Source organism: Notolabrus celidotus, chromosome 2, assembly GCF_009762535.1.
Source record: "Notolabrus celidotus isolate fNotCel1 chromosome 2, fNotCel1.pri, whole genome shotgun sequence".
NCBI lineage: Eukaryota > Metazoa > Chordata > Actinopteri > Labriformes > Labridae > Notolabrus > Notolabrus celidotus.
The window spans coordinates 18,868,962-18,893,162 of NC_048273.1; the positions used below are offsets into that span (position 1 = coordinate 18,868,962).

The 24,201-nt window shown below is 40.8% G+C and overlaps 2 protein-coding genes across 7 annotated transcripts in view; one reads left to right on the forward strand and one right to left on the reverse strand.

The window, feature by feature from the left end:
* Positions 1–1,073: 1,073 nt before the first annotated feature.
* Positions 1,074–3,433, reverse strand: s1pr4 (sphingosine-1-phosphate receptor 4). Its single transcript, XM_034711936.1, has 2 exons — positions 3,415–3,433; positions 1,074–2,740 (listed from the first exon to the last, which is right to left on the reverse strand). The coding sequence occupies exon 2, from the start codon at positions 2,603–2,605 to the stop codon at positions 1,376–1,378; it is 1,230 nt and encodes a 409-aa protein (XP_034567827.1). The 5' UTR covers positions 2,606–2,740; positions 3,415–3,433; the 3' UTR covers positions 1,074–1,375.
* An 8,813-nt stretch (positions 3,434–12,246) lies between these two features.
* Positions 12,247–24,201, forward strand: part of LOC117830117 (unconventional myosin-IXb) — a 68,087-nt gene continuing 56,132 nt past the window's right edge. For 2 of the 6 annotated variants that reach the window (XM_034708095.1, XM_034708107.1), the window contains exon 1: positions 12,305–12,753. The gene's annotated coding sequence lies outside the window, so the exon portion shown is untranslated. Of the gene's footprint in view, positions 12,754–24,201 lie in introns of all 6 variants that reach the window. The other 4 variants (XM_034708088.1, XM_034708103.1, XM_034708116.1 and 1 more) reach the window with 4 other exon arrangements.

The window sequence follows — 24,201 nt, forward strand, 5'->3', positions numbered from 1 at the left end:
TTGCTCTCATGCACAGGCACAGGAGTGTTTTCAACTTCAACTTTAAAGAACTTTATTTGTCATCAAGGAACTTTATTTGTGCAAAAGCATCATTGCAAACTCTTCACAAAGCTCGACAGACGGACACATGACAAAAGCAGACAGAATGCATGTATGTGCAGATGCAAAAGGGAAAGTAATTTAAAAAGTCACCAGGAATCCAGCATTACACTGACATACAAAGTGCAAAGCTCATGAGTTTGACATATATATATTTTTATTTTTATTAAATTAAACACCTGCAAAGCTTTTGATTATGTTTGTATTACCCTCCTGTTATATTCGTTTCTCTAGAACAGAATAATGTTCCTGGGTCAATTTGACCCGGGGCATATTCAATTATCCAAAGTGTCAGAACCCCAAAAAATCCCAATACAATTTTTTTAAATGTAATTATTAACTCCATTACTAACCATTTAAATCAATATTTAGTCCATTGGTATTCTTTGATTCTCACAGATCATGGTTCAATGAGGATAACTCACTCGTTTTTCATTAAAATTGATTTTAAAACTTTTTTAATGTACATTGGAAAGCCCTAAATACAAATACAATAGTTTTACATGACATATATTTTTGTTTATTTTATTTTACATTTTGATTATTTTTTTTATGAAGTAATGTTGATAAATTAACACAACATATCTTCTGTCACATGCTGCCCAGATTTTTATGCTGCATTTAGCTGGTTTGGAAGGCATATACTTTCTAAAATAGACTTTAAAAAATATAAATTTGACCTGCTACATAACAGGAGGGTTAAGTTTACTGTTACCACATACTTTCATGCTGGAAAAAATCACAGCAAGCAAAGTGATCTCTCATCAGGGTGTCAGTTATGGCTTTGATGATGTGTCTCCCTCCAGAGGAAAGCAGAGGTAGTGTGCTTACAGAAAACATACAGCATACACTCACGTGATTACTAAAAATAAACTTTATTTATATTTCATACAAAGAACAAGTCACCAAATGTACAGAATATACTACATGATGCAAAACACAAAAAAAACATGTTTTTTCATTTTTTTTATATTTTGTATGTCATAGCTAACTCTTGCAAACATTTTGTCTTTACAATATTTTTTCTACACACTAATTGGAACAAAAAAGTGCAATGATAGAAAGTGTGGGCATGAAAAGCCCATTAAAAGAAGAATGTCGAGTAACAAAAAAATGTCAAGATATTGCAAAATCAAGATAAATTCACAGATTGTACTCATCAGTGCAAGGCCCTGCAGGCAGCGCACTGACACTCAAATCAAAACTGGGAGGAAACGGTTAGATGTGTATCAATGCACACGAGTCTTGGCTGCTTGGGAGTGGAGCATGTTGTGGTTTAACCACTTGAAACTGACAGGCAGCTGGTGGTGGAGCTCAGCCTGTATTTTTTGGGTGCTCTGCGCGGCTTTTTAGGGGTTGAGGGCGGGGAGGCCACGCTCAAATTTCTGACTTTGCTAAAACTGTTCCTCAGACTGTCCCTTCTGCTCTCTGAGGTGCTGCTGCTCTCCTTGGATGTGAAGCGGTCTGGATGACAGAGGCCTGACCTCACGCAGCAACAGCACAGCAGCTCTGCCATGGCCTTCCTCATCTCACTGCTGCCCAGCGCGTAGATGATGGGGTTCAGGCCAGAGTTCAGGACAGCCAGGGAGATGCAATAGTCTGCACTGAACAGCAGTGCACACTGGCGAGAGTCGCAGAAGAAATCCACCAGTAAGAGCAAGAACAAAGGCCCCCAGCAGACTATGAAAACCCCCACAATGGTGATCACAGTTTTGAGCAGAGCCAAAGAGCGGTTTCGGCTGCGATATGGGCCCTGCTGTGCACTTCTGTGTACGTGGCAGTAGATGAGACCATAGAGCGCACCAACAGTCAGGAGGATGACGAAGAAGATGATGAGAGAGAAAAGGATGTAGGACTTTGAGTAGAGAGGGAGGAGAGTGGAGCATCCACCAAGGCTGCACACACAGTTCCAGCCCACCAAGGGAAGGAAACCAATCACCAGAGCCAAACCCCAGCAGAGCGCAACCAAGCCATAGATCCTGTAGTAGGTCCTCCTGGTGGACTTCTGAGGCAGTGGTCTCATCATGGTAGTATAACGCTCCACAGCAATCAGCAACAAACTGAATATGGAAGCTGCCAGGGCCACAAACAACACACCCTCCCTGAAGAGCCAAAGAGCAGGGGTGAGGCGAAATGTCTTGCTGCCGGACAAACAAATATTGACCACATAAGCAGCACCAGTGAGGAGGTCGCTGAGCGTGATGTTGGCGATGCACACGTAAACCCAACGCCGGCTGTGGCGTATACGGGACATGACAGCTACCAGAACCAAGAAGTTCTCCAGGATGATGAAGATACTGACACAGAGGGAGATGGCTGTGGTGACACTGACAAGGTTCTGCGGGTCTGAGATGGTCCGGTTCTGCAAGCGGCCAGTGTGGTTGTAATGCCTTAGGATCACGGGGTTGATACCAGTACCAATGGTGGTGGAGTTGCTGGGGTCGCTGGTTGGGTGGTACAGGTGGGGGCAAGAGGAGGGGGAAACGGGGGAGTAAAAGGCATCCATAGTGGTAGATGGGCTTTTGGAGGCGAGGCTGACAGGTGTGAACAGGCTAAACTCGAGCTGCAGGGGAATTAGTGTGAAACTCCTGCGATCAAACAGGCTAATGTCACACTCTAACCTCTGGAGCTCAACACACACCTGAGAAGAGAAAAAGGAGACAAAAGAAGAATAATCAGAAACAATTGCTATAAGGCAGGATAATATTTGAAAAAACAATGTACTTCCTTATTGTGGTCTGTTGATCAGTTTAAAAGGCATTATTTAAATGCCTGCCACATGTGCCAAGTTACCCCACCTCGCTGTGGTTAACACAGGATGACAGTACAGCATCAGGGCATTTAAATGTCTTCATCGAGGAAATACACATTGTTTTGTACAATATTACAAGTTTCACAGGGCAGCATTAATAAATAAAAAAAGGCCATAAAGTAATAAACTATCTTGAAACGTGCAAAAAGTGCAAATACTGTCGTCCATTTTTGCATTAAAATCCTGTAATGAACATCCATTGACATCAGCTATTTATAATAGAGAAGAAAATGTAGTTTTCCAATGTTTAAGTGTTAAAGTTCAACTCAAAGCAACAACCTAAAAAAAATAAGTTATTTTTCTGTATTGCTTATTTTTTTCTACACCCTAGAGTTTAGTCGTAATTTTGAAATCTACCTACAATAAACATTTTAAATGGCATTGTAGTTTTAACTAAATAATGTTTAGTTATTTTTAGTAATTTTAGTTTTTTAGTTAGTCATTAAATGCATCATTACAGGTATTTTCTTATTATGCAGAAAAGGATGCTGTGCAGGACTTACTCTGGTTGCTGGAGGTGATTCTGAGCATGTGAGATGGTTGCATAGTTGATGGGGAAGTAAGCCAAAGAAAGCTGGGTTGTCACAACCACCACACCCAAGACATGCATACACACACACACACACACACACACACACACACACACACACACACACACACACACACACACACACACACACACACACACACAAAAAACACACTCGCACTACACTGTGTAACTTAGTGATTGCAGTCACTTTGCTTTTATTCCATCACCTGGTAAAGACACAAAGAAACTGTGAGAATTTCCCAGACACTTGCATTATAAAATTTCACTGTTGAATAATTTGAAATGGGTTATTTTATTTTACAAGAATCTTTTTTTGTTAATAATGATCATTAATAGTTTTCTGTTGCAACAAGGTCATCATAATTTTCCAAGGGCATCACACAAGTTTTACTACAACAACACATCACATCCCATTGCTCAAGCTCATACTCATACGGGAAAGGATCTTTCAAAATATGCCACACTAAGCAAGTTGTAAATGCTTTCTAAAGTAACATGACTCAAAAATCTTTTAGGATATGGGGCAAGAATCTCACTTGCACTGACAAGGCCATGGCATTGAGCCAGGAATGATATTACAAAAGCCTCAAATTAGAAACAACTCTTTTTTTCTCAGTATTTCTCAGAAAGGCAGAAAAACAGGAACCCCCAATCAGATGGAAACGCGCTCCTCCCTGCAGAGGGCTGGTTTCATGCGTCTCATCTAACAGCTGTGGTAGATGGTGTAGGGCAAAGGGGCCAACACCACTGAATTCACTCATTGCTGTTGTTGTTACAATGCAGGGCACACTTGTCTTCAGAAAACCTTAAATCAAGCTCCAGCAGACCAAAACCACATGCCATATGACAGGCAGTGGCATTGAGACCACGACCGCTATCAAGTCAACCCTAAACACATAAGATGCTGACAACCAGCATATGAGGCATCCAGCAAGCAAGATGCCAGAGCCCCAAATCAAGAAACCACAGTTCAAATATGAGCAAAACCAGAACTCATGGCTGAACATATTTTCCCTCAGAGTGGAGTTTTCAAAGACTTATGATTATATATTTCAAACTTTCAGTAAAGTAGGCTCTAATTGTATCCCTGCACTATAATTATCATCTATCAAATGCTTCAAAAGCATGCAGAAATAGGCCAAAAGAAACTTCTGGGAATATATAACTATAATTATTTCTGCTCTCTACATGTTTGTGAGAAAATATTGCTTTTTAATAAGTTATGATTTTAATGATATGAACAAATTGCATGCAGATATTACCTGCATATCTGTCATTTATAACCATAAAAGGTTTCTATGGTTTCACTCAACTTTTGCATGGCATGAGAACTCCATGCAATACCAAGAGGGGGCACATGTAAAGACTGAAAAAGGTTACTCTAAATTTGACCTACATTTAGCCTCAAGCATAACTGCAATGACTTTCATGGGTTAGTGATCAAAGAAGCATGGAAACTTCTTCTTTTCAGTCCTCAGATGTGAAAACAAGACAAACATGCATCAGTGAACTGCATTTTCAGAATGTTGATTTTGGATAGAAGGTCCTCTGTTTGCATCTCAATATACTGTGGCAAGTTTGTAATTGAAAATAATATGAAAAGGAAAAATACACATCAAGCAATAGCAACCAAGGGTGTCAACAACACCCATGACTGTTGAAAACGCCCTTCTTCTGAAAACACAACTATCGCCTATTTGGCTTGAAGTGCGTCGTCTAAACCACAAGTGCGTGTGTGTTTCTTCTTTCATTTTTTTACTGACAAATGGAGCGATGCTGTAGATTGTGGCAGTGTGTGTCCAGTCCAGCAACTTTATTGTTTGTTCAGCAACAAACACTAAACTCCTTCCACGCTGTATTTTACATATCTACATATTATTTTGATTACATTACAGGTTTTTAAAAGATGGTAATGCCGGCAGACTGGTCACTGGTCTGTCAAACTTAATGTACAGGCACGGAGATGATCTTATTCACCTGTACTGCATGTGAGGGAGGAAGCCTATATACCACATGCAAACTTTGCTCAGAAAAGCCTCAGATTGGGGCTCCAGTTTGCCCTTGTGGTTAAGTTGTGTGCCCCATGTAAAGAGGCTATAGTCCTCAATCAGGAGGCCTGGGTTCCCACTGGTTTCCTGCTCTATTCACTGTCCTACCTTCTCTACATAAAAGCAATAAAGCCTAAAAACGACAACTTTAAAAAATAAAGCCCCAGATGGCCACTTGGAACTTAAGCCAATCAGCAATGATATGCAGCAGGGTGAAAGGGTTTAAAAGCCTGGTGATATTATACTATATGATCAATAATACAGTAGTCAGCCTGATCTGGCCTTTAAATTGTGAATAAATAGACTGCATTAAGTATAAAAGAAAACTTATTTTGGTCAGTTCCTGACTTACAGAGTGGTATTCAACAACTTGTGGGTATAGTGATACTTGCCCTTCAGGCCTTGCTCATTTCAAAGTGAATCCTCATTGGCCACATGTACAGAATAAGTCTCAGGATATATGAGTGAACAATAGAACAAGGTTGGGTTTTCTTAGTAACTTCTTTAGGCTTAAGGCAGGTGCCGCTCAGGTTCAAGCAAATGAAGGACTCAACCTGAAACTGAGCAACAGTGAAACAGGCTTAATTCACGAGTGCAGTCAAATGAAGAATCAGCAATAGTAATGGGAAGGAAAAAAATGGCTGCACTAGCACTGCACATCCATAACATAACAATGATGGGCAGCTTGAAAATGTATGCAAACATCATTTTTATTACATTTTTCCTCTTTCTTGTCAAACACTGTGTGATCGGTTTGGTTAACTCACACTTCTCAGTTGACAATTATCTCACAATGATCTGCAAAATAAGAGATAATTTATAGAGGATTGTAAGATAGAGGGGTTCCTCTGCTATGACAAGCCAGGTTATTAAACTTCAAGACATGCACAGTCATGGCTTCCCAGTCAAGGATTGTATATACATGTTGTACAGATAATTGCTATCACAAACTCAAGTAGTATAACTCCTAAAGGTACTGGGCAGAATCTAAAGCTGAGGCAAGTCGGGATAAAAACCTGCAGACTTCATGGCACTCATGGATTATTACCCGAATTTTAAGAGCTTAATAAGGAGCACAAAATTGCCTACTTAGACAGCCAATGTTGTGGTCAAACAGTACAAAATGTCAGAAGGATGAAGGAAGGAGTTGTCACTGCAATAAATCTGATGCCATTTTTAAACAGTTTGTTTGACTAATAGCTCTTTGAAGGAGCAAAACCCAAGGTGCCTGGATGAATCGTGATTTCAGTCTCACTGTTTAATCATTTAAAAACAATACTGACATCCTCTGGTCCTTTGGTGCAATTTGTGACATTTTTCAAACACAGACGAGAGCTGGAAATTGAACTTACACCCTGGAGCAATGCTGCTCTGCATTATGATGGTGTGCAGTCAACATCTGGTGGCCACAAAGAAGTATGACAGTCTCATCAGTGTAAACATGCATCACTGTGATTGAAGATACTGAAAGTTGGAATAATGTTAAAAAGTTACTAAAATATTTTCATTTTTGAGAAATGTAATAATGTTAGTTATAACTGGTAGCTAGAGTGAGTTGTGAGTGTTGCTCCAACCAAGTTGTGGTTCTCAAAGTGAACGTTGTTTTTCTGCAGCTTTGAACACTATCAGACAAAGCAGTGAGATGAATGAAGACAAATCATCTCGTGTGATGGGCGGCTGTGGCTCAGTGGGTAGAGTTGGTTGTCTATCAATCTGAAGGTTGGCGGTTTGATCCCAGTCACATGCTGAAGTGTCCTTGGGGCAAGACACTGAACACAGCGCTGTTGTTCAGCAGTGTGTGAATGTGTATGAATGAGATTAGCTTATGCTCATGGTCTCTTACTATATAGCAGCTTCTACCATCAGTGAGTGAATATGTTGTGAATGGGTGAATGTGACGAGTAGTGTAAAAGCGCTTTGAGAATCAGAAAGAATAGAAAAGTACTATATAAGTACAAGTCCATTTAACATTTACCATGTGGTCTCAGGTGCTCATCACGACACACAGAGCAGTGAATGTCCCAGAGAGAACAACGGGGTACAAACCAGCCACTGCAAGAAGGTTCCAGAACCATCTCTGGTGCCCTTTCATTGGAAAATGCATGAAAAAGTGACCTCTGGATACCCCTCAAATGTAAAAGGTGCCCTCTGGATTTCTTTTCATTGGATTGAATGCACAAAAGTTCCCTTTGGATGTCCCTCCAGTGAATTACATGTAAAATAGTGCCTTCTTGTTGCCCATGCAGTTTATTATTATATGTTATTGTAATTACGGAATGTAATCAATAATATTAATCAAAAATTTGGTGGTAGTAGCTCAGTCCATAGGGGCTTGGCTTGGCAACCGGAGGGTCACCGGTTCGAGTCCCAGCATGGACCACCTTTGGCAAGTGGACTGGTGGCTGGAGAGGTGCTGGTTCACTTGCCTGGGCACTGCAGAGGTGCCCTTGAGCAAGGCACCGAACCCCCAACGGCTTGGGGTGAGCTGGTTGATGGCAGCATCCTCACTCTGACATCTCTCCCTAAGTGCATGTCCACTGCATGTTTGTGCATAAAAACATCAAACTGTGCATGTAGCATGACCAAGAAAAATAACACGAGTGGAAAAAATGTAATTTCAATTAATAAAGTAAGTTTCTTTCTTTCTTTCTTTCTTTCTTTCTTTCTTTCTTTCTTTCTTTCTTTCTTTCTTTCTAATATAGAAATATATCAACACTATGGTGTTTTCCTTTTTCATAGTTCAATTTCCACCACAATTGGTCACAAACATATTCACTATGATGCAGGAATTAAGTTTTAGATGCTCAAGATGTTCTTGGTCTGACACAACATGCTGGTAAATATGAAACAAGGTGAATAGATTTCTTTCGAAGTTTGCACAACAACAGTGGGTTGAGAAAGATGATGCAACCCTTCTGACACAATTTAGTAGACTGATACTATTCACACAGTCAAGATGCAAGTTATTGAGTCCTGCTAAACTAGCTTATTAGGCTAGCTTGAGCTTAAAATATGTGGTGAAAAGGGCCGAACAAATGCTCTGAACGTATTCTGGAATACATTTGCATAATTCAAATTCAGACAGAACCTGTGTTAAAAGTGTTCCTGGCATGTTGTCATTAAGACTGGTATTATAAAAAAAAGATAATAAAACAGTTCATTAAAGTCCACATAATGAAATGTAATTTAAAAAAGAGGAAAATGTAAGTTCAATTTATGAGATATAAATTCTAAATCAATAAGAAAACACAGAATAAGTGTCCATATATGGACAAGAATTTGAGTAAAGTATTAACAATGAGCCAGAAAGTCTTCTGTACAAGTTAAAAAGTAAATTATTATATACAAACAGCAATTTCATTTAGTATAAAGTAAGAATTTTGACATAAGGATAATTTTTGAGTTTAGTTTATTAGACAACATTTGGATAATCTAATTGGTCCGTGATAACGGGAACGAAGGGGCATAGTAACATTGCTTGTAGGGATGGGTACGAATACTTGAGTACTCGCCATTCACCCCATTATTCGAGTAACATTCTGCAACATAACTTGAACTCATACAGCGTTACATGTGAAAGCAAAAGCACAACAAATACAGAACCGTCTGCGACACCTGCGACATGTCAGACATTGTGCAGCCAGAGCCTGTGAAGCCACTGTAACAAGCTCTGCCCTACAGCGTAGTGTCACAAGCATAGACTGTATAAAATATGGACGTAGTATCCGTGACGTCACCCATCTGTTCCTGAGCGCTGTTTTGAAGCAAATCGACGGCAGCAGCCATATTGGAAATGTGGAACTCAACCAGGCAGAGTGTGACGTAGTGTGAGCCTCCTAGCCAATAGCTATGTGTTCCCGACCGGGAGTCAAGTCAGTCATGTCCTTATTTGGGCAAAACTCGTACTCTTATCTTCTGAACTGTCACGTTAGAAAAAATTTCACCTCCGTACAGTGTGTGCCATTAGAGAGATTAGCTTCGTAGGGCAAAGCCGTTCTTTGAACCAGGCTGTAAACATGCTTATTAATGCTGCAAAGGTCGTCTTTTTCCCATTCATGTGTATGTGGTTTCCAGTGTTTCTGCAGCCAGCCTCAAGCGGATTTTCGATGTATTGCAGTTTATAACACTTCGGCATGGGCTTCATCGTTTGAGACCAGAGGTTGCCGCTTGGTCACAAGACGCTGTGTGTCCTTTGAAGTTTCCCTCTACGGCGTCTGTGAATCAAAGGAAACCCGGAAGTCAAATCCCGTTTTTTAAACTCTAATAACTAACGAAGAAGAAACTTTTCAGGAAAAAGAGACCTTGGACACAAAACAGTCAAATACTAACTACATATCACCACGGCATACGGATGTGAGAAACATTCGTACGACGTGTATTTATTTTTTAAAGTTTGACTGAGATGCATTTTTTGACCTATACTGCAGCCAGCCACCAGGGGGCAGACACTCTGCTGAAAACTTCACCACCACGGGAGCATCCGGCTCGCCTGATTCCTACCAACTGCACCTTTAAAGGTGACATATCATGCAAAAGGGACTTTTTAATGGTTCTCTACCTGAAATATGTTTCCCTGGCATGTCTACAAAATGGAAAAATCCATTCTGCCCCTGTTTTGATTTCTCCACCTTTCTGTAAATGTGTGCTGAAACGAGTCGTTTCAGATTTCCGTGTTTTTGTTACGTCACAACAATATCCAGTCTGTAACGGAAATCAGAGCTCGGAGCTTGTTCAGCTCATAGACTGTATAAAATACAGCTCAACTTCTCCTCCGTTTTTCATTACCTGCACACGTGTGTGCTAACAAGGAGCTTAGGAGGGAGGCATGCTAGTTGTAGGCTGTCTTAATAAACACAAAGGTCGGTTTTACTCTCCACGTCTGCAGATTTGAAGATCTAGTGGATGATTTTAATTTTTCATGGAAAAGTGCTAGCGCTAGTTAGCATAGCTACACAGCTACATGTTAGTAGCAAGGGAGAGGTTCCGGTGTCTGGTGGTGAGGCTTTCAGCAGTGTGACTGCCCCCTGGTGGCTGGCTGCAGTATAGGTCAAAAAATCCGTCTGTCCCATTCATTTGAATGGGGGAGCAGTCAAACTTTAAAAAATAAATACACGTGGTACGAATGTTTCTCACATCCGTGTGCTGTGGTGATATGTAGTTAATATTTGAATGTTTTGTGTCCAACGCCTCTTTTTCCTGAAAACTTTCTTTTTCGTTAGTTATTGGAGTTTAAAAAACGGGGTTTTACTTCCGGGTTTCCTTTGATTCACAGCCGCCGTGGAGTGAAACTTCAAAGGACACACAGCGTCTTGTGACGTCACTTATTAGCTTATTACAGTGGCTGCACAATGGCAGCGCCCAGGAGAGGGATTTTTTGGCTTCAGAACCGTACAACGGGAAGAGGCGGAGCAACGCTGTCCATTTTATTTACAGTCTATGGTTAGTAGCTGTAGCTGTGTACCAAAACACACGTCGACATACTGACAAATAAAACAACAAGAAACACTAAATCTGTGACCAATCGTTCAGAAAGGTCCTGCTGCAGGCGCCTCACCGTCAGGATCAAATTCTGGATCAGATTCAGAGGGTTGCAGTAACGCGGTCTGTGGGCAGCCGTGTATATTCAACATTAGTAAACATTAGATCAACGTACTGGAGAGCCAGGCCGCATCCACTTCCTGAGGGGGCGTGGTCAGCGGAAAAAGAGGGTTTTTTCAGGCGTTTTTTTGAGCATAAACTTTAAAGACATGTTTTGGGGACCTGTTAGACCGATATATATTGATGAAAAAGAGCGTAATATGTCACCTTTAAAGCTGCTGTGAGGAACTTTTGATTTATATCCATTTTGGCGCCCCTTTTAGGACAAAGTGATACCTCTTATCTATTCTTCTGTACATGCAAAGTAGTGTTTTCAACAAAAACCACACCCTGCTGTATTTTAACAACCTGATGTAACACTCAATGTGATTATTTGCCATGAAAACAGCCAGAAAAAGGTGTTTCTAAAGCCAAATGTCAATCATGTGGTCTGACCAAGCGGCAACCTCGGGTCTAAAAATATGAGTCAATGCGGAAGTGTTAAAAGCTGCAGTTCATCGAGGATCCGCTTGAGGCTGGCTCCGGAAGTACCGGAAGTCACATACACATGAATGGGGAAAAGACGATCTTTGCAGTATTAATAAACATGTTTACAGCCTGGTACAAAAGATGAGTGTAGTCTGAATAGCTAATTTCTCGATGTCCTCTCACTGTGAGGGGGGTGAATTTTTTTCTAATTCGGCAATTTCGAAGATATTGAGATTACTAGTCTTCCAATGAGAGGCACAGCTGCCTGTGGGAACACTGCAGCTGTTGGCTAGGAGGCTCAAAGCCCGCCTCTTTACGTCACACTGGCTCGACAGGAGCAATATGGCTGCCGCAGACGATTGGTCTCAAAACAGCTCTTCAGCAACAGATGGGTGACGTCACGGATACTACGTCCATATTTTATACAGTCTATGGGTCTGACACCTATCCCCTCTGAGTGGTTTAAGGCATTAAAAATGACAACAGAGAAGGTATCAGTGTTGTTCTTTATGGTTTTGTTTGCTTTTGAAGGTCATATTGAGGCATCAGTGTTGGTTTCAGTCTGTTTCTCAGCTGGTGAAAACTTCCTCATAGTGCCTTTAAGTAAATGTGCACAAGCCTTGAAACATTCTGCTGTACCACCCCCGTAGTCCTGCAGAGGGCGCTGTTCTTTCATTAATGTTCCAGAGCAACAGGGTGCCTTCATTGTATTGAATCTGGCGTGTTCCTTTTTCCTCAACTTTTTTTCACCGCTCAGTCTGCTTCTGATATTCAGGCACAGAGAAAGGAAGTAGCGACAGGCTAGCTGGTTAGCCGGTCTGAAACCACACAGTCTGTGAAGAGAGAGTGAACCAGAGAGGCTGTGTTATCTGGATGACTGTTTTCTTCATGATATGTTTGCGTGTGAGCAGGCTGTTCAGTCGATACGTTTTATTTAGTCTCTATCGAGGTTTCAGGGCTGCACACTGACTTGACTGGGAGCTTTGTCTGTCTGTCTGGGACTCCACCGCTGTTAGCCTGGTTGGTGAAAATCACTCTTGGTTTATCCTGAAGGAGAAGAAACACAACAAACCGAGAAACAGAGATTTGGTTATCATTTATTATTTCACCAGTCGCCTGAATCGCAGAGGATGCTGTTAAGGATTACATCAAGACAATGAGAAAAGCAGCCGGGAAAGGTAGGTTGAATACCGTATGTGTGTATGTGTGTGTGTGTGTGTTTTACTTTGTGTGAGCTTGTTCTTTAAAGCAGAAGTTTCTTTAAGCAGAAAATGAATCTGTCGAAATATCTTGGTTTTAACGAGTCAAAGATACACGTTTCACTACATGTCTACGAGGCACTGCGTTGACAGAACTGTTATAGGAAGTTATTGTAAAGTAAGTCTGTCTGTACTTATTATTAGAAGTGTTTTATAACACCCCATACAATAAAACACAGCTAGCTAACAAGTAAACCTTCACAGCAGAGCTACCTGACTGTAATGATAGTATGTGATAAAGGCTTTGTTGGTGACATAGTGGAATACTTCATGCTATGAATGAGCTGAGAATGTAGGCTGACTTGTTGCAGTGCAATGTCCCCAGGCCTGGTTCACAATGTGACTAACCTACATGTCAGGGGATTGTTGTTTTGTTGGAGGTGGTTAAGATTTATTTGGATTTGAGGAAAAAGCTCCATAGTGTTTAGTTTTCTGCAGTGTCCTGCCATAAATCCTTTCAGAATAGGCTAAGATATTGCAACTACAACTTATCCAAATTACTAGTGTATCATATCTGTTATTATGTGTCCTCAATGGTGGACAATTTATGCCTGTGTGCTGCCATGATTGCCAGTGATAGGCAAGGGAAGAATAATACAGCCATGATGAAGAAATACATCACCAAGACATGGGAGATGTTATTCATACAGGATTTATATGTGTTTAAGTTTAGTTTATTTATTTACAAATTTACAAAAAAAACCAGAACAGATTTGGAGCAACAGCATAAGAAGAAAAGAAGAGAGCAGTTACAATACTGCACATGTCCAGCAATGACCTAAAGTAATTAAAAAGCATAGTGGTACACTTCAGACATAAAGTGTGCTCCTACGCTGCTGAACAGCATTTAACACAAACTGAGCAAACTGGAACACTTTGTGTGTAAACATGTACTGAAGTCTATCTTCATCAGACATGCTAAACAAATCAGGACAATTTTCTGACTTTTTATTGAAAAGAAGGCACCTGAGATCATGATATGATGGACAATAGAACAAAAGCTTACGTTTTCTTCTATAATAAGCCAACGTGTTTAGAGTCACATAGGGATAATTATACAGATAGGATCATTTGTAGCCATTTCTTATGCTGGCCAAACGTTAACATCTTCCATACAAGCTGCAGGACCAAGCTCTCCCTACATGACTAATGTCTGGGTGATGGAAAAAAGTCATCATACATATGCGCATTTAAATTACACACACAGACACTTAACCTGGATGTTCTTCTGCCTCTGCATTTCCTCTATTTCCATCTCTGTGATGTACTTTGGTCTAAACAGTGTCGTGCTCTTCCAGTGGCCCTACTTGCAACTGATTTCCTCATGGTGAAATAATGTGTTTACACTTTGTTCTGTCACACTGGCAGCTCTGTGGCTCAGTAAGCCAAACACCATGACCTAGACCTTGAGAATGGCTTGAAATAATCTTGCAGACTTAATGGAAAATTATAAGTATTCACTTGTTTGGAGGGTTTGGGGAAGTATGACAAAATAAGTAGGTGGGTCATTGACCTGTGGTGTTTGCCTTTCACTTTATTTCAAGGCTAGTTTAAGTTAAAGCTGCTGTTGGTAGGAATGGTTTTAAAAAAGGTTGGTTTTTTTCTGCTGGGTTTGGAGAAAAGGTCATAATGCCCATCGTTACTCATCGGTAAGTGGAGTAATTTGAGACTATTGCGAAATCTCTGCAATGTTATTATCCCCCTTGTTCCCGTTATGATGGACCAATCATAGCTAATCTCCAATCCTCTGTCCTGATTGGTTAAGGGGCGGCCCCTACTACGTCCTCCGATTGGTTATTAGTCCGGCACTGTCATGACTGCACACGCTGATCTGTGTTGGGGGGGCTAAGAGGAAATTTGGTTAGGAAGGATAGTGTTGACATTCGATGTCCCTCTCTCTGAACAGATGTTTACTCTGTGACTACCAACAGCAGCTTTAAGTCTGACAGTAGTTATTTCTTTACTACAAATGAAATGACAACCACAAACACTCAGGGAGTTGTTTTTTGAATAAAAAAAAAAGATGATGAAAATAATTATAATTGACGTCACATTTAATAGACTAGTATAACTACATAACTTTTAAATTCAGTCTTCACCAAAGACATAATAAAGACTGCATCCCACATGCAATATATTCCACCTTGCATGTGTATTCATTAATATTTATTGAAAACTACTACAGTCATTTATCCAGCTATCAAACAATACCTTTATGATCATCTTAAAATCATTCCATTTATTATTCAAACAAAGACAGTTAAGGCAATTTCCCCACAAATCTGACAACCTTTCTCAAGTGTTGTGTGTAGACTGACACATGAGGTGTGTCTCTGATGTGTGAGCAGCACCTTAAACGACTGGTCTTATACAGGGCCTACCAGCTAGACTCAGCTGTGGATCAAGCATCAGCATATTCAATCCAGTCAAGGTCCCCATCTGTCATATTCAAAAAATCTAATTAACATCCCAATCCCTCAAAGAGAGCTTAAGACTCAAATCTCCAATTATTAAAATGCTTTCTGTCTCATCATGTTTATGAATGACATCTGACCTTGAGCTGTATTTTTTTCATATTTTTCATTTTGCAGACATGTCTTATTTCAAATAGAAACACCTTCATTTAAGGATGTAATGCATCCATTTTTATCCTCCTTGACACTCAGGCAGCTCTCTCCCATCCTCGAAAAGAAAAGCACCATATGGCCTTCTGCTAATGGTCGCTACTCTGCAAGCTCCTCTGCAGCACTGACAGTGGTTGTGGACAAGAAGGGGGGTGGGGGAAGAAAGACCAATTACATCTTCGGCTCAGCCTTGAGATGTAATTGGGCTACACATCCTGGCGGATGCAATTGTGTGAAACTGGGGATGAAAAGATAATTGCTTCAATCATAGCTGTGCCAACGTTCCTCAGAGGAGAGATTGAGGATTTCCTCATTCTCAGCTTTCATAGTCAGCTTTATTACATCTATATTCATCCACTGATGCTCACCTGCTGTGATATTAAAGATTAATTTCCTTGCGGATAACAGAGTAAATCATTCTTATCTCAGCTTGGCTTTGTTTGCAGTTCTCAGTGCTGTTTGTTTTCTGGTGACAACTTCGTATGGCCTTGTTTTTCATACATTTAGAGCTGTGGCTGTTTTGGATCATTAACCTGAGCCACATTAGAGGAACTTAAGTTGTTTCCTAACAACACACTCATCAAGCTGCTCTCTGCTGTGACACCACAGTCGCAACCAGCAAGATAGTTTCAAAAGATGAACATTTTTTTCAACTGCATCTATAATGAAGTTGTGAGCAGAAAGTGAAGATGAAATTACACAGAGGCCAGAGAAGTGTTATGCTCCAGCTCCTATGTGACGTGTGGTTCGCTACATATGAGCGTTTTATTTTCAGCTGATGACTTTAAAAGTGTGAGGGCTGTTTTTGCTGTGCAGATAGTGATCGCAGCTTTGTGCAGGCTGCTGTGGATCTGTTAACACCTCTGACTGGCGTCTATCTTATCTTATGTGTTGTCGTGGTCAAAAGTGTCAGGGCTTTCTAGAATTACTGGGAGGCATTTTTTTTTTTCACACAACGGTTTGATGAATCATGATGTGTGTGGGAAACTAGGTCAAACAGGTGGCATTGAAACTTGGTTTCACCCAGCTTCTAAATGTGTACTTGTGTGAGACCTTTAGATAATGCAATGCCGGTTAACTTTATCCTATTTCACATGATTACGAAACACAAACTACTGTGTACTGCGTTCAAAACCTTTGCTCTCTATTATGCTCTTTTATACTTTGTTCCTTTTTTTATTCTTTGAGTCCGATCTAATTCAGGGCTGTGACAGAACAAGGACAGAATAAAGAACAGGTCGAGCTATAGTGTGATTCAGCAGCAGAGTCCCTCAGCAGCATGTGTCGGCTTTAAGTGCTTTTTGTCTATTGGGCCTGGATGATTCAGGCTACCTGTGGAATGACGCAAACACCTGCAGTCCCCATGGCTTTGCAGTAGATCTGCTACTATCTTAAAGCAAATACATCAATCTGCAGCTTGAAAACAGTTTGCATTTGGCAAGCAGTAAAACAAAGACAACAGCAGACTGACTGGCTGATGTTTGGCCGTTTGATCTGTCAGAAGTGAAAGTGTCCAAAGATCATCATCCGTGGAAATGTTTTTGCAATTCCACTATCAAGATGATTTTATTTCCCAGGCCCAACTTCAAGAGGCTTTATCAGTCAAGTTAATAATTATGTTCTCTGGCGGTTTATCTGTATGTCCTTTGTCTATAGTTATGAGTTTATTGGTCCATAGGGTATAAACTGTAAGAAATGTCAGATTATTTGAAATGTTTCTTTCTGTTTCTTTCTGTTTTAGGATTAGCTACATAAATCCATCGAACGTGTTCCTTTAAATATGGGCAAACAAGCTTTAGTTTGTTTACTTCTAGGAGTATATTCCAGGTCTGATTGTCAAGGGCTTGGCAGGTTAGTCAGACATGTAGAGGCTTGTGTTTCTACTACCTGTGCACTCATTGGTAAGATGTCTGTATCACTCTGTTTCTGTTACTTAACACTGCTGCTCAACAGGACTGGGTTAAGCCTCACTCTGCCTTTTGTAAACTTGTGGGCTTGATCAGGTGCTGTTATTATAACTTCAGGACAGCTTAATCTTAAGATCTTGTGACATCGTCTGCATCTTATTCGAGACACGAGAGCTGGTATAAATTAGCTAAAAATAGGATTATTCTAGGGATAGACCGATAATCGGCGCCGATATTCAGCATTTTGCTGAATATTGGCATCTGCCTTTTTTTAAAATATCTGACAGCCTAAGAGATCAATTTAAAACGGGGTTATTTTGGCTCTGATACAGTCGCACCACCAGGTAACTCCAAGTAGAGCATACACCTAAACCGCAGTGGGTGCTCGGGCTCTGCAGAAACCGTAGCCTAGCTTGCGTTCCATTTCTATTTGCAGTTTCTCATCACAGGGGACGAGCTGACTAGCATCCACTGTTGCCCCTACAATTACTAGTGATATAAAACTCATACAACCCCACTTCAAAAAAACTGAAACATCCCTTTAAAATAATGATAAGTGAAAGATTAACATTTCAGTTATATTGACATTTTGAAAACTTTATTTACTGTAGAAAACTTTAGAGAGCTATTTATTTGTTTAAGTTCTCACTGAACTTTATAAGACATGCTGCTGAGCCTGGGAGCTCCCTGCACTTTTTGTTAGAATTTTAAAACAAAGATGTTTATTGTCTAAGATAAAAAAAAACTTTAACATGTTGCAAATCTGAAAAGCTGGGGTTTTTTTAAGTTATATTTTTTGGCCTTTTTGCCTTTATTTTATAGGACAGCTGAAGAGACAGGAAATGTGGGGCATTGAGAGTGGGGGAAGACATGCATGAAATGGTCGATCGGCCGGGAATTGAACCGGCGACTCCTGCGACGAGGACTGCAGCCTCTGTATGTGGGGCGCTTAGACTGCTAGGCCACCAGCGCCCCTGAAAAGCTGTTCAATTATGCTTAAAGGCATTTAAATGAAGTTAAATGGTGGAGTTTGTATTATTCCAAATTTTGACGGTAATATTTCCCCTTTTACTGCAAATGAATATCGGTTCCAAATATTGGTTATCTGCCTCCTTGACTACTAATAATCGATATCGGTATCAGCCCTGAAAACACCATATCAGTCTATCTCTAGATTATTCTCATTAATGTTACCTGTTTGCTCTGTAAAGACATCTAGGAGGAGAGCATTGGAAATAAGGAGGTCAGAAAAGAGAAATGAGACACCCACTATTTTTTTGTGCTTTTGTGAACATACAGTGTGCCAACGCTTATTGCAATGTGACAGGAATGCTCCAGGGTCCGCCTTTCTGTGGCGAAAGACGGTACAAAAACTGGCCTGACATTCTGCAGAAATCTGCTAACAAAGCTTTGCAGTGTGGATTTGCAGTGACCTGTATTTTTGTAAAGACTGGAGCAGATGGAGAGTGCAGGCAAAAGAAAGTCAGGCGCAGTCAATGAATAGACGAGGAGAGGCAAAGACAGAGGGAGCGTGGTGAGGTTTGAAAGTCATCAAGAATTCCACAAACTCCTCAGTAACTTGGCCTTTTTTCGATGTGGCAGGCTGAATTTATGGGCTTTATAAATAGACCCAGCTGTAATGATAGGGTACAAGTGAGGAAAAGGCAGGCTGAGTGCTTAAGGATGGCCTACTTACGCTGCATTTGTTTGCCGTATCTTAGTCTACACTGAAGGTCCAAACACATCAACTCAAGACGATGAAGATAAAAGCTCGATTGTGATGATTATGCTTCTACCAAATGTGCCTGCTTAGATTGGGATTATGGGCACAGTTATAAGCCAAGCAAAAGTTTCAGGCAGAATATACAACTCAAGAATTTTCCACAGTGAAGTGAAAAGCGGTCTGCCAACGTCATGGAAGGCATATCTTAACTACTTTCTTCAGGCAGCCTGAACACATTGAGTTCATGTGGCTTTTAGGTTCAAATCTGTACGTGCAATCTGTTTGTTTTTGTGACCTTCCGTTCTGTTTACTGGACTGACATCACATTCAAATGCAGCTTTTTGAACAGATAATGGTGTATGTTTTTTTAAAACAAGGTCAAGTTACTGTTCTGTAAGTGGTTTTGACGCAGTTCCAGCTCCAGCAGAGACTCCTGTGGTTGGAGCTCCTCTAGCCAGATTCTGCAGCTTGTCATCAAACTGAGCAGCAGCCGCACAGAGCAACCAAACAAAACAGTTGTGCTGCATAGACACACAAAACACTTCAACTGTCCACAAAAACACAAGGCATGTTTTGCATTATTCTACCACAAAAGACTTGACCATTACAAGTAGTCTGATATATTGAGCCAAAGCCTTTCAACTCCCTTGCTCCCTGCCCCCTTCAGTTGCAGTGGTCACTCACAGGAAGGAGACTGTTGTGTGTGTGTGTGTGCGCGCGTGTGTGTGTTTACAGATCGACTGACTAGCTGATGGCTGCGGTGAGTGCTATAACCTCCCCCTCCATCCTCTCTGCGGTCACTGATCCTGTCCCTCTGCTCTGGATTATGGGCAGAGAGAGGGCACACCCTGAGGCTCTGTTTGCTGTTGCTCTGCACTGTAATCCAGCTCTGGGGATCACTGTCAAAATTGGATCATTAGCCAATGCTAATTAGGGCCAGTCAGATTCACTAGCTTAAATACATATATGTATGCTATACTTAAATGTCTGTAGTAAATACATCCCTGTTGATTTTTCCTGAACGGAGGTAAAATCGTTGTCACTACTCACGATATCAGCAGTGGCTAACCCTAAAAAGCTATTCGAAGTCATATTTTTTACTGGGGATGCACTGAAAATTTTCGGCCCCAAAAGTGCATTTTTGGTTTTTGGCCAAAATTCTTTAATCACCAAAACAACATGGCTGAAACAGAATTTTGTGATGACGCAAGCAAAAACCAGTACACGCTTGTCTGGATAAGGGCCAACATGTCTGCACCCGTTATTCCTTTAATTGCAGCACTAAAGGTGAGATCTATTTGGATCCTCTGCACTTCATCGCGACTGTACTTGATCCGCGTTATAAAGATCATTACTTGGATGTGGGAATAAAGCAGCCCACATGGGAAATGATCCAGGCCGTGATGAATGCGGAAAACCCGCTTGGAGACGGAGAAGCGGCGCAGGAAGGAGAACAGAGCGCAGAAAAAAGGACTCGTCTCTCTGAACCAGATGAGGGGCATGCACCCTCGTTGTCTGATATGTTCAATGAGATCCTTGATTTTAGTGAGGTTAGCACACAGTCAGAGCCATAAATGCAAATGGTAGGGGAGACCGGGGACAGTTGTAACATTTTTGACATTTCTGTCTATAACTTTGAGCTCTTTTAAACCAGTGTGTTCAAACTGCTATACAAACTAGCTTAAAGTGTCTGCTAATAAATGCCTGAGCAACACAAACAGAAACTACATGGCTAAATCTCAAATCCAAGGAGTGAAATGTTACAACTGTCCCCGATCTCCCTACTAATAATTGGCATAATAAATTATTTCGGTGTTTCAGTTTCCGGTTTTCGGTTTCGGCAGAGAATTTTCATTTTCTTGCATCCCTAATTTTTACGGCTATAGTGATTTATCTGTGAAATGCTGTTATCTAAAGCACTACATTTAACATCATCATTTAAAAAAGGTGACCTACCTCCTCTAACATGCTTCTTCTTTCACTGTCAAATCATTTACTCAATCGTCATGTGCTCTGCTAATGTGGCCACACTCTGTAAACCTGTTAAAAATGCACACTCTGTTCACTCATTATAACACTTTATTTTCTTGTATAAATGTAAAGGGAAAAGGGGAAGAGACAGAATGTGTGTGAAAGACTCTCTAAAGGAAATGAAAACATAATTTCTAAAGGCTGAGGTATTTCTGCAGAAATGACGCGAGACTGCCTTAAATCTGGGTTTAAGAGCTATGACAAGTCAGAGGAAATAGGCTCTAGCGTCATTCCTTACTCACTCCTTTTGAATGAAAAGAGGAAAATATGATTAAGATAGTCGGGCAGGGCGGTAGCTCTGACAACCCATTCCCATTACATGTGCCAGAGCAGAAACAAGTCAGTGTGTCACAGAGGTACATGGTAAAGGTGGCATAGTTTGGAATAGGCCATACAAGGTCACTTAGTGCCACTTGATGGGCAGAACATTTGTCTTTGGGATTAGTTCCAGGTACATATTTGACTTGACTGTGTGTTGGCAATAATTATGCCATACGATAGGTCTAAAGATACACTGGTTGTCAGTCAGTGTATTGTAGTATGAGATGTTTTAACAAGGTGTTTTTTTTGCCTTCAACAGAGTATGCTGTTTATTAGACATGTTCAGCAGCGACTCATTTCCTAGTTTTAAATTTAAATTCAGTTTAATCAATTAGCCTTAAGGTCTGAGAACACAGAAAACAGTCCTAATGGGGCACAATTTATTTAACAGGGCTAAGCAAAAGATCCAAGTCTGTGCGTAAACAATCTCAAATTGGTTTGCCAATAGTCGCCAGTGTCAGCAGAGCTTGCTCCCTCAGCCTTTAGTCCTCCTTGCAGGTTAACCTCATCATGCCTGGGCTGATATTAAATTGCTCCAGTCGGGTGGTTTTATACCAGTTTAAACAGACTCCATTTTCTAAATTAAAATCATAGACTGTATAAATAATGGACGTAGTATCCCTGACATCACCCATCTGTTCCTGAGCGCTGTTTTGAAGCCAATCGATGGCGGCAGCCATATTGGAAATGCGGAACTCAACCAGGCATAGTGTGACATAAAGAGGCGGAGTTTGAGCCTCCTAGCCAACAGCTATGTGTTCCCGTCCGGGGGTCAAGTCAGTCATGTCCGTATTTGGGCAAAAACTTGGAATCTTAATATCTTCTGAACCGTCGTGTTAGAAAAAAAATCACCCCCATACCGTGTGCCATAGAGCCAAGCCGTTTTTTGAACCAGGCTGTAAACATGTTTATTAATGCTGCAAAGATCGTCTTTTTTGAATTGGTGTCTATGTGGTTTCCGGTGTTTCTGCAGCCAGCCTAAGCAGATTCTCGATGAATTGCAGTTTATAACACTTCCGCATTGGCTTCATAGTTTGAGACCGGAGGTCTGCCGCTTGGATTAAAATACTGCCACAACGAGCTAATATATGAGATGCCATCTGTCATCCGTGTTTGTTTACATCCGGGTAGTAGATACCGTACAGTGGTGCTTTGGCTAGTGTTGGGTGGCTATGCTACGGATTGGACACATCATATGAGCAGTATTTTGGGCCTGCAATAATAAAAGCATTAATATTTAGTTTAACCAATGACAATTTTTAATTACTTAGTTGACTTAACATGCTCATGCCTTGTGTTTACTCTTTTTCTTCCTTTATTCAATCCAAATCTATAAATGCATGCAAGTATTTTGGGCGTTTATTACACTTTGTCTTCAGAATTAGGGCAGAACTCTGACCCAGTCTAATTAATACAACTTCATACAACCACTGGATGCCTTAAAGGCTGTGAGGAGTGACAAGAGTAGCAAAAGAGAGAAAGCAAAGCACAGACCAAGGAGGCTTGGATGGGGAGAGACATGGAAAGAAATAGACAAGCTGAGAGAGAGACATGGAGCAGGAACAGTAGACTTTGGCTAGGCGCTCCGTACTGGCATGGTTTCTGCTCTGCTCTGTTTGTTTTTGCTCTATTTTTACAGTGCAGTCTGACTGGTCACTGATGAATGACTCCATATGTAATGTACATTTCATCTGACAGAAATCAGTCAGCATGTTGGCAAGGGTGGGAGATGAAATGATGTGTGGAGAAAAGAAAGGAACATTTCAACAGAACTGCACCATTAGCTTTAATGACGTTTTGCGGTTTTATTGCCTGTTCTAGTTTTGTTCTTTCCTGCTGTCGCTTCTTATTCAGAAAAAGTTTATTTTTCAGTTTAGAAAAAAAAATCTTGGATGTTACATTATCCTCCCTATAAGATGCTTATCATCAACACAATGTTGGGTGAATCTGTAAGCTCACCCAAACATCATAAGGACGCACCACAGGGAAGATGTTTTCAATATATTATAGTGATTGCACCAGAATAATCTATTGTATATTAAAATATCTGAGATTATCCTTTTCCCGCTTTATTACATATCCTTTATTACAAGCTTTTTTATTTTTAGCCCTCCTGCTGTTTTTTGTCCCAATTTGAAGTTCAACCTGAGGTCAAGGCATGTACAACTACAGAATGAGTACTGTTACAAACATTGAGGTGTTTCCAGTTGGGAAGGCAGGATTTTTGGCACGACATGAGGCCACCCACCCTTAAACAAGGTGCCACAGCAGAAAGAGGAGAGGCTTAAGTTTGTCTTACCTATGTTCAGTCTTCCTTTCTTCCTGTGTTGTATGCTGTTTTACAGAAGCAGTCTTAAATTGGAACATGAAGAGTTTATATGTCTGATTTAAAGGATTTTTTTTTATAAGCGTGAACTTGGTGCATTGCAGTAACTATTCTGGTGCTACAATGGAGTCATGTGTTTTGAAAGTGTATTTAGAGCAGGGGAGCCCACATGAGAGAGCGTGTACAATAATCCCCTCTGTCTGCCTCCTTCCCTTTGCTTCCTTTTCTCCTCTTCCTGATTTTCTGTCTGCAGCTGCCCCACATCTCCAGACAGCCCTCTGTATTTGTGTGTGTGTGTATTTGTGTGCATGTTGTTGATCACACAGTAAGGGAAGGAAGTGTTTCCGCAACCGGACACCACCCAGAGCCACCACTGTTTACCTCATTTGAAATGCACTTGAATGGATAAACCCTATTGTGCGAATAATGTAATTT

Coding starts and splice junctions, on each gene's coding strand:
- s1pr4 (XM_034711936.1), bottom strand. CDS start 2,605: ATGGATGCCTTTTACTCCCCCGTTTCCCCCTCCTCTTGCCCCCACCTG.